The sequence below is a fragment of the Babjeviella inositovora genome, assembly GCF_001661335.1.
Source record: "Babjeviella inositovora NRRL Y-12698 unplaced genomic scaffold BABINscaffold_17, whole genome shotgun sequence".
NCBI lineage: Eukaryota > Fungi > Ascomycota > Pichiomycetes > Serinales > Babjeviella > Babjeviella inositovora.
In genome coordinates this window covers 305647-316116 of record NW_017566854.1, presented here as the reverse complement: position 1 = coordinate 316116, position 10470 = coordinate 305647, and the positions used below count along the sequence as shown (strand labels likewise).

The following is a 10470-nucleotide window of genomic DNA, read 5'->3' as shown; positions in this document are numbered from 1 at the left end:
TACTCTATATAAATATCCTCTACTCACCGTCTATCCTTCCCTCTTATCCTACTCTCTTACCCTATCCTCCTACCCTCGTTCATCTCCATCTCGTATCCCTCTCTTATCCTACCCCTATCCTCATCTCTTACCCTACTCTTATCCTACCCCTATCCGCATCTCTTACTCTACTCTTATCCTACCCCTATCCTCACCTCCTACCCTACTCTTATCCTGTCCCTATCCTCATCTCTTACCCTACTCTTATCCTAACCCTATATTTATCTCTTACCCTACTATTATCCTACTCCTATCTTACTCCTCTACTCCGTATTTACCCTCTGCTCACTCTCATTCTACTCTCTATATTTACTTCATTATTACTTTATACTTACTCTGTATTTATTCTTCTCTTATTCTACTACTATCCTCATCTCTCATTCTCCCCTCCTGCTCTCATATCCTACTCCTATTTTACTCTTTTACCTTCATCTCCTATCCTACTTCTATCCTCATCTCTCATCCTCCTCTCCTACTCTCATATCCTACTCCTATTCTACTCCTATTCTATTCTTTTACCCTCATCTCCTATCCTACTATTCTCTTACATCTCTCTACCCTTACTCTATATTTACTCTCTGTACCTACTTCTCTCCTTCTATCCTCATCTCGTAGACTACTCTCTTATCCCTACCTCTTATCCCACTCTTACTTCTCTTATCTTCATCCCATATCCTACTCCTATCCTACTCTTATCTTCATCCCTTATCCTATTCTTATCCTACTCCTATTCTCACCTCTTATCCTATTCTTATTCTACTCCTACTCTTATTCTACTCCTACTCTTATTCTACTCCTCTCCTCTCCTATTCCACTCATCTCCTCTTCTACCCTTCTCCTTCTTATTCTCCTCGCGTTTGTCTTTCGAATGATATATTGTACTACATGTTTTGACCAGCTCATGTTTGGTATATACTTTTCCATATTCTGAAAAGTATCAATGTATATACATATATACATATATACACATATATATGTATATACATATATACATATATACATATATACATATATACATATCTTTTGGAATAATTATACCTGTATATATTCGTGTTTATATATATCTATTTATGTATCTATTTATATATCTATTTATCCACTTACTTATATATCTGCTTATATATCTACTTATATATCTACATACTCATATGTATCTTTACAAATATTGCTTAGTTCATCCATATCTATATACTAATCAATCTATCCGCTGTAATATACCTTCAAACGTTATTCAATCTCGTTAACCTATATATTCATTCACTTTGATCCACTTTCTTCTCTTGGTTGAATAGCCGAACCAAATGTTTGCATATAACCTCACTATGTGGCTCTCTATATGACTTACTATATAGCTTACTATGTAGCTTACTATGTAGCTCACTATGCGGCTTATTATGCGGCTCATTATGCGGCTTGCTATGTGGCTCATTATGCGGCTCATATGCGGCTTGCTATGTGGCTCATTATGTGGCTCATTATGTGGCTTGCTATGTGGCTTGCTATGTAGCTTACTATGAGAACATTACATCCAGTGTATCTCCACCAATATCGCTTCGTTCACTCATATCGCTACCTCGCTCAATTATCTCTACTCTAATACCTCGTATCCATTTCATCTGATCTTGTTTTCTCAAATATTCATTCACTTTGATACGCCTTGTGCCCTGGGTTAAACTGCTGAGGTAAGTGCCTGCATATAAGCCCACTATGTAGCTTACTATGCAGCTTACTATGCAATCTACTATGTAGCTCACTATGTAACTCACTATGCAGCTCACTATGTAACTTACTACGCAGCTTACTATAAAGTTTACTATGTGAATATTACACCTAGTGTATCTCCACCAATATCGCTTCGTTCATCTATATTTCTACATCATACAATTTATTTACTCTAATATACCTTCTTCGCTATATTTATTCATGTTAGCTTATATATTCATTCGGCTTGATTGACCTTCTGCCCTGGGTTAAACTGCTGAGGTAAGTGCCTGCATATAACCTCACTATCTAACTTACTATGTATCTCACTATGCAGCTCACTATGTGGAATACTATGCAGTTTACTATGTGAATATTACACCTAGTGTACCTCCACTAATATTGCTTCGTTCATCTATATTTATATACCAATCAACATATCTACTGTAATACATCTTCTTCGCTATATTTATTCTTGTCAACTTATATATTCATTCAGTTTGATACACCTTCTGCCCTGGGTTAAACTGTTGGGGTAAGTGCCTGCATATAGTCTCTACCACTCACTATATAATTTACTCCCTAGCCTACTCTGGGACTACTACAGTCAACGTAACCCCACCAATGTTTTTCCATCCAAGCTACATGTCTTGTATCTATGTGGCTTACTATGGCAACCTCTGACATCACAGGATGACCCTGGATTTTCGCCACTCACCGCATAGGAATGCAAGCTTATTCGGTATGTTTGGATACGTTCAAGTGGCGGGAAACGCACAACAAATAAACCCCTCTCACGGATTGGCATGAACCCTAACAGATCCCACTGTCTACATTGAACGCATAGCGCCAATTCCTCCTCCTGAAAGCGTCTAGATCATTACCTCAGCATACCCAGAGTAACGCCACGCGTTAATAGCTCAGAATACGTTCCTTCACCACCCAAGACCCTATAAACGTCGAGGTACCTACACCCCACAACAGAAGCAACACATCAATTCCTCACCATGGATATGCGCAAAATCCCCTTATTCTGTGACGCCCTTCCGTCGGAAGTTGTGGAAAAGATTGTTTTCCACTTGCCGCTTTCCACAGTCGCCGAATTGATGAAATCGGAGAACGCGAGTCTCGCTTTGGTGGCTCGGAGATGCTACTACTCGAATATTAAATTGCAATTCGACTACCCTCCAGATTATGAACGCTCGCATATTAGTGATAAGTTCCTCAGCATGAATGTTTCTGACTTTGAAGCATTAGTAAACAGTGATACGTTCAGCCAGCTTCACATCAAGAAGCTCTTAATAAATGTGTACGCACATATCGAAAATTTTACATTTCTCCACGAAAAAGTGTTCGCCAAAGTGTCTTTAGTTGTTACCAATGTCATTCTAGAGTTTTATGCAGATCATGAATACCATACGGTATTCAGTTGGGACTGGTTGCCGTCTTCGCCACCGGTTCAGGAGTGCATCCGAGAAATATCCATTTTGTATTCTTATATTGATTCGGATATGCCACCCTTGCCCCCCAATTTGTGCAAGTTTAACCTTCTGTACGGCCGCCAAAATTATTGTGACGATAATGCTAGCGCTCCAAAGATTGTTTTTCCACCGTCTCTCCAAAAATTTGTTTCGGAAATTCCGTGGCGATCGATATCAGCGTATGCTAAACTCCCTTCAACCTTTTAGAGATTGGAGCTAGTAGAAGTCAAAGGCTTTTCTGCCGAAGCCTTCAATGAGTTAAACTTATCCGATCTAAAATCTTTACGATTGGGATACATTTCCCTTAAAAACTTCGGTGAGTTAAGATTACATGGCTTGAAAGATTTGCGTTTGGAAAACGTGTCAGACATGACGGAGATTGACGAGCACTTTAAATTTCCCTCATTGTTGGAGAATTTGGAAGTTGAACAGCTGGGCATTACTAACTTCGAACAACGGAGCTTACCTCTGGGGTTGCAGAAGTTGTTCATTGTCGGTTGTCCTTTAAAGAGATTTAGTGTGGATACGTTTCCAGACTCTTTCAAAGAGTTGATCTTAGACGGCACGGATCTTTCATCATCTGAGATTCGCATTATCAAGTTTCCTCCGAGCTTGGTTTCCTTACTGGTTAATAACACCCTGTTATCATCGCTAGATTTTGTCAGCTCACTACCTGGATCTTTAGAAATCCTCAACCTCACTGAAAACTCCTTTGGTCGTTTAAATGAAACAGATGAAGAAGCAGACACTACCAGATCATGCCAAATTAAGTTCCCCAAGAATCTCCAAGAGTTTGGTATCAGATGTAGTGAGCTGTTGTTTACCCTATATTCACCAGAAAACTTTGTCTTCCCTCCAAGTTTGGTGGATTTGGACCTCGCAGGTACGAATTTGGTATCAATTAAAGGACTCGAACTCCCTCCAACATTGAACTCTTTAAGCTTGAGAAACAATAATTTAGTCTCAGTCGATGGGCTCAGTCTTCCACTAGCCTTGACCTCCTTATACTTGAGCTTCAGTAAGTTGGTGTCAGTCGACGGGCTCAGTCTTCCACCAACCTTGACCATCTTTCACTTATGTGACAATAACCTTGAACTTCTTTCAAGGAGACTACCGGACAGCATCCAATCATTGTATCTTATGAGAAATAAGCTTAGTGAATTGGAAAACTTCCACCTTCTGGTGAGTTGTACTAAGTTTGAGCTCTTCAGTAACCCACTTCAAAAGCTCCAAATCTCCAATGCATATGATCCAGATTTAAAACTCCGGGAGTTTGAGTTAAGTAACGTTATCATCGCCACGCTTCGTGACATCTCTCCCCTTCCTCAATGTCTCACTTCCTTGAATATTTCCAGTACAGAAATAAACTCCTTGTATGGTATTCTGCTTCCTGTGGGGCTAATCAGTTTGTGTGTATACCTTACCAAGATAACTTCATTGGAAAATGTTGAATTCCCACCATATTTGGAAAGGTTGGATCTCCTGAGAAATCAAATATCCAACTTGATCAATGTGCACCTTCCAGATAGTTTACTTGGATTGAACCTTGATGATAATAAGTTTAACTCAATCGATACAATACAGTTTCCTCCAAAATTGAAAGAATTAAGGTTTGAGAGGAACGCGATTGGCGCCATCAACGAGTTGCAGTTGCCTGAATCCCTTAAAATGTTGTCTTTGGAGGATCAAACGTGTGAGACCCTGCAGAATAATGCCTCCACACAAAGAGACATTTCAGAAAATATCTTTTTATCCAAGGAAAACGGCTTATCGAGACTTACTGGACTAACCAAACTTCCTCCAAAGTTGGAGTATTTAAATTTAGGGGAAAACAGCTTGTCTGATCAGACCATTCAAAGCTTAGAATCCCCCGCCAGCTTGAAAATATTATTAATTGAAAGAATCACGTTCGACGACAATGCTGAGTGGCAGAGAGAATTCAAATTGGCTCACCCTAGGATGTCGATTTACTGGTAAATTGGAGTTCTCTCTGGACAATTCCCTTCTCTTGGACACTGACCATAACGAAATGGGTATCTATAATGAGAAATTCGCGTAAGGAGAAACAATTGTAGAATGTGACGTTTAATAAAAAGTCATCTACGACAATCTATGTATTTATATTGAAATTCTTTTGTTCTGAGTGTATCCGCTTTACAATCTAATACGGTAAACAGTACTTATAAATTGACTTCTTTAAACCTAAGTCAACATGAGACCATACCATAATCTTATACTCCATTAGATCATCAAAGTATTGATAGAGATAGCACCGCTCTTCGTAAGATTAGCTTTGTCTGCTCTCTTTACTTGCGTATATGGCATATTGCTCAACCCGTCATACTGTATACTCCTTATTTTCTGTGATACCTCATCCACCTTAGGTACCCCTTTAATTTCCATCACAACAGGTGATAGAATTCTCCCATAGCCTCACCCGCATCTTCACTACCTAGGCAACTCCTTCTCGGTAAATCCCTGTATCTCCTTAGTCTGCAGATTACTCAGTCTAAGATTCAACTTTACAGAAACCATACTCGCACAGCTTTGCAACAGCAGGAGCATAGATGATCGAAGTGTTAAATCCTTTAAGTCCAGGGGCCAGGCTACTTAAATATCGCATCCTGTTTCTATTTTAAAATTCCTGCATGTATCATATAGCCCAGTATCTTATACCAAGCCTCATGCCCATACGCCTCATATTGGAACAGAAATTGCTTGTTTTACCTTTTAACGTACCTCCGTTCCCATAGCTTAACCACCCCTATATTAGAGATTCAAGTGATTGTCAACTCAATTATCACATCGCATGAATGTTCAATTATTTGAATGGCCATAGATTTATCTGAATATAAAAACCTCAGTGTTGATCTATGAATAGGTTAAAGGATGTCTATGGTGATGTCTGCGGGATTAAATGGCTTCTTTAAAACACTTGGCATGCATAATTGGACATGAAATATTTAGTTTTTGCAGTACGAACTCCTACACCAGTAGCTTTTAGTTCAAGAAAAATATATTACAAGCTGAGCAATATGCAATAGACATGAACGTAATGCCTATCCCCTCTAGCTGGAGCATATTGATGAACCAAGCCTCTCCAAACCCCTCCATACACTTATGTTATAGGGATAGACTCTGGGTCGAAAAAGAATTTTCTCCGCTGAAAAAGGTCAAACTTTTCCTCCTTACGGCTGCCAATTATAGATGAGTGCATTTTTGTGGAGATCGACGGGAGAACTAACCCATAAATAGTTCTTTAGCGCCTACTACATGTATATGCAGGTCTTCCAAGCCCAAACTATACGATCGATGCCAAGACATATCAAACAGGAGGATATCTCACATCTATAAAGGAGAAAACTACATCGATTCGCGGAACTATTGTAGGATTACGGGTGATCAATGATATACAGCTTCTTCTCTGTTATGAAAACACCGTACCGGAGATATCGTCTGGTTACATATAGGACGTACTATTTCCAAAAAGGGACTCATATCTCTGCTTGTATACCAACCCCAACTCCACAGGAAATACACCAGTAAGGAACATATGTCACTAGAGTAGTTCCTTTTACTGGCGAAGAAAATACGACTTAGAGCGTTATACCTGGGTAAAGATCAGTTTAGTAGGAGAAAAAGCCAACTACAAGGATTCTTTCGTATACATGTAGCCTATAATGCAGGTAAAGAGCTAAGCTCTTCCTTCGTGTATAAGGCTCTTAAGAGGTTAGCTTATACCATGCAGTAAATAATTAAAAGGACTACTTTATGCATTATGCGTCGCACATGTCCATCCTCTTACATAGACCCTTGCCTTTATCTAGAGTGGTGCCATATGTGCGTTAAAGGAGTCTCTATGTAGACCACATATCACAGACGTACTTTGGCTTTCATGTACTTTTTAGCAGACACAGTTATTTAGTCAAAGTGCATGGGTATGCATGCAGTCCCTGCAAGTTTGCTGATCGTTTCTGCTGGTTAAAGGTAGACCCAAAATGGTACTACCCTGAATTGTTGTTGTTTTCTCCAATAATAGTTGAAAAAACAAGCTGGAGAGACCTCCAGATCATAGCCTTTAGTAGTCAGGATAGAAAACCGAGCAAATCTTTAAGAAAATGAAGGAATACTGTCACGTGAACATCAGACATGATCTTAGGAGAGCTCAGAGCGCCTTACTAACCGCATTTGAAGTCTTAGAGATAATTATGGTTTAATGAAGTATTTGTGGGAATGACCTCAAGCTAGTGAAGGGGTGATTTCATTAGCTCACACGGCCCAGGATGAGGGGATGATACTACGTGCTCACATGGTTTAGAATTCCAACGTATAACCTCTGGGCAGATTGTTTTAACAGACACAGTTATTTAGTCAAAGTGCATGGGTATGCATGCAGTCCCTGCAAACTTGCTGATCGTTTCTGCTGGTTAAAGGTAGACCCAAAATGGTACTACCCTGAATCGTTGTTGTTTCCCCAAGCACTTGTTGAAAAAATAAGTTGGAGAGGCCTCCAGATCAAAGCCTTTAGTAGTTAAGATAGAAAACTGGACCTATCTCTAAAAAAGAAAGAACAATAGTGTCACGAGAACACCGGACAATATCCGAGGAAAGCTTAGAGCGCCCCACCAATTGCACTTGAAGTCTCAGAGATAAATGTTTGAGGATGTATTTGTAGGAATGACCTCAGGCAAGTAAGAGGGTGATTCCATGAGCTCACACGGCTCAAGATGAAGAGGTGATACCACGAGTTCATGCGTTTTAGAATGCTAAAAACGTATGCTCACTGGGCAGATCGTTTTAGCAGGCGTAATTATTTAGTTGAATAAGCGCAAGGGTGCATGTAACCCTTGTACAACTTGTTTCTGCTGGCATCAGTGGTCAGTCTGAGAAGTGCAGAGATTTGCGCTAGTACAATACCTAATATTTATTAATACAACGATAAAGTGCCCGATAGTTGAGCTACTCTCGTAAATTAAAACATATCCGTTTTCTATTTAAGGAGTATAATCCTCCTTTATTGGGCTTAGGCTTTAGGAGAGAGTTATCTCCAAGTTGAATTTATTCTACTAAGACAAATCACCTCAGCTCAAATGAATCTTACCAGTATTGCTATAGTCACTGCACTCATCAGCATTGTCACTGCCTTGACGGATGGCCCCATTGCTGTATCGTATGCGCATATCCTCCATAGTGTCATTAACGGCACTCTACCAAGGTCGCTGAATGATGAAGGCACAATCACTGTCAATATTGTGGCAAACAAGAAACGAGAAGTCAATGATCCCTACTACTCTAACTTAAAATATTTATCGTTGGACAATTTTGCCAAAGTGAACACTTTGGCTAGTTTGTTACTGTCAGCAGTTGCTAACAGCGCCTGGGGTGATGTTCTCTACTTGTACAACTATGTCAGGTTCAATGGCTTTGATGACTACATGACTTTAACAGCCGATGGAAAGTTCGCTGATGAAGTTAACTTGTACTTGTTGTCGACACCTGACCAATCGGTATCATTGTTGAGTAATACCTCTACTAACAGCGTATTGAAAGATTACTACGCTAGTTTTGCTCCTAACCCAAGTTCAGTAATTCTGGTCGGAATGACTGAACTTGTTACCAACAGCTGTGAAACTATCTTAAGACAGATGTTTTATAGTTAGATTGTGAGGTGGAGACATGGAATATCTTAAGCGGAGCTCCATATACTTTTGACTGGGCCCAAGGAAGCTTGTGTCTTATTAAACTAGTCATATTTAATTTATATTGACGAATAATTACCATCATGACATTTGTGGTATATCTAGTACGTAATTGTGGATACTGTTAACCATCCAAAAGAAAGTACTTCTCATCAGTAAGGTATACACAAAGAGAGGTGGAGTCGAAGTTATATACTGAACGCCGGGAACTGTGGTATATCTAGTAGGTAATAGTGGATACTGTTAGCTAGCTAAAAGAGAATACTTTATATATGTTGTATATCTCTACCTCAAGGGTAGAATATCTACTTATAGTAATAAGTAATACTGGTTACCTATATAATGTATATAGGATAAAGGAGGGAGGGATCGACCTCCTTATATAGAATATTGATCCCTACCACGTGACAGCTACACGCTTACTACAATATGTAAGATATCTACAAGAAAAGGGTAGTCCGGGGCCTTATATACTGAGGCGGATACGATGCCAGGGTGTCCGCTTATCAGAGGTAAGGGAACAATGGACTCCGAATTCTGTCTAGTTAAATGGCACCTTTACTACAATGATCCTATTTCTTCAAGGATTGTCTTTCCACTGTCCCTCCAAGAATTTTATTCGATGATCCCCTGGGGATCAATGTCGGCATATGCCGACCTCCCTTCAACCTTACAGAGATTGAAGTTAGAGGATGTGTCGGACTTTTCTGTCAAAGCCCTCAATAAGCTAAAATTACCCAGTTTGAAAGATTTAGAATTGAGAGCCATTTCTAAAATAACAGAGATCAATGAGCACTTTAAATTTCCCCCGCTGTTGGGGAATTTAGAACTTGCGTGGTTGGAAACTACTAGCTTCGAACAACGGGAATTGCCTCTGGGATTGCAAAAGTTATCCATCACCATGTGTCCGTTGAAGAAGTTTCGTGTGGATACCTTTTCAAATTGCTTTAAGGAATTGGTATTACACGATACGGGGATTCCATCATCCGAAATCCACAAGCTCAAGCTTCCATCGAGCTTGGTTTCTTTACTGATTATTTGGGCCCAGTTAACATCGCTAGACTTTGTTAACTCATTACCAGGGTCTCTAAAATTGCTTAACCTCCGCAGCAAATCCCTTGGTTCTTTAAACCAAACAGACATAGACACTTCCAGGACATGTCAAATCAAGTTCCCAGAGAATCTCCTGATTCTTGATCTCCTGACCAACCGTTCGTTATTTATCCTGTACTCGCCAAGAAACCTTGTCTTTCCCCCAAATTTGGCTAGTTTGAAACTCGGGTGCACGAATTTGGTCTCAGTTGAAGGGCTCAATCTTCCACCGGGATTAACCTCCTTAGACTTGACACTCAATCGTCTAGAGCGGGCTTCCATAAAACTACCTGATAGTATCCAATCCTTGAACCTCGGGTCCAACCAATTAACAGAATTGGAGAATTTCCACCTTCCGGTAAATTGTACTGAATTTGACCTCTCAAAAAATCCACTTCAAAAGCTCCAAATCACTAATGCGTATGATCCGGATTTGAAACTCCGAAATCTTCATTTAA

At 39.8% G+C, this 10470-nt stretch overlaps 5 protein-coding genes across 5 annotated transcripts; 3 read left to right on the top strand and 2 right to left on the bottom strand.

Annotated features, from left to right (window-relative positions):
* Nucleotides 1-2262: 2262 nt before the first annotated feature.
* BABINDRAFT_104197 (uncharacterized protein) lies at nt 2263-2648 on the bottom strand. The gene has a single exon (XM_019126740.1). The coding sequence runs from the start codon at nt 2546-2548 to the stop codon at nt 2348-2350; it is 201 nt and encodes a 66-aa protein (XP_018982600.1). The 5' UTR covers nt 2549-2648; the 3' UTR covers nt 2263-2347.
* BABINDRAFT_104198 (uncharacterized protein) lies at nt 2649-3509 on the top strand. The gene has a single exon (XM_019126741.1). The coding sequence runs from the start codon at nt 2748-2750 to the stop codon at nt 3426-3428; it is 681 nt and encodes a 226-aa protein (XP_018982599.1). The 5' UTR covers nt 2649-2747; the 3' UTR covers nt 3429-3509.
* On the top strand, nt 3193-5284 carry BABINDRAFT_163765 (uncharacterized protein). The gene has a single exon (XM_019130085.1). The coding sequence runs from the start codon at nt 3591-3593 to the stop codon at nt 5196-5198; it is 1608 nt and encodes a 535-aa protein (XP_018982598.1). The 5' UTR covers nt 3193-3590; the 3' UTR covers nt 5199-5284.
* Nucleotides 5285-5346: 62 nt separating this feature from the next.
* BABINDRAFT_163764 (uncharacterized protein) lies at nt 5347-5795 on the bottom strand. Its single transcript, XM_019130084.1, has one exon. It carries the CDS (start codon nt 5622-5624, stop codon nt 5463-5465), a length of 162 nt encoding a protein of 53 aa, XP_018982597.1. The 5' UTR covers nt 5625-5795; the 3' UTR covers nt 5347-5462.
* A 2438-nt stretch (nt 5796-8233) lies between these two features.
* BABINDRAFT_178373 (uncharacterized protein) lies at nt 8234-9073 on the top strand. Its single transcript, XM_019131059.1, has one exon. The coding sequence runs from the start codon at nt 8312-8314 to the stop codon at nt 8879-8881; it is 570 nt and encodes a 189-aa protein (XP_018982596.1). The 5' UTR covers nt 8234-8311; the 3' UTR covers nt 8882-9073.
* The last annotated feature ends 1397 nt before the right edge of the window (nt 9074-10470 follow it).

Coding starts and splice junctions, on each gene's coding strand:
- BABINDRAFT_104197 (XM_019126740.1), bottom strand. CDS start 2,548: ATGCCAATCCGTGAGAGGGGTTTATTTGTTGTGCGTTTCCCGCCACTT.
- BABINDRAFT_104198 (XM_019126741.1), top strand. CDS start 2,748: ATGGATATGCGCAAAATCCCCTTATTCTGTGACGCCCTTCCGTCGGAA.
- BABINDRAFT_163765 (XM_019130085.1), top strand. CDS start 3,591: ATGACGGAGATTGACGAGCACTTTAAATTTCCCTCATTGTTGGAGAAT.
- BABINDRAFT_163764 (XM_019130084.1), bottom strand. CDS start 5,624: ATGGAAATTAAAGGGGTACCTAAGGTGGATGAGGTATCACAGAAAATA.
- BABINDRAFT_178373 (XM_019131059.1), top strand. CDS start 8,312: ATGAATCTTACCAGTATTGCTATAGTCACTGCACTCATCAGCATTGTC.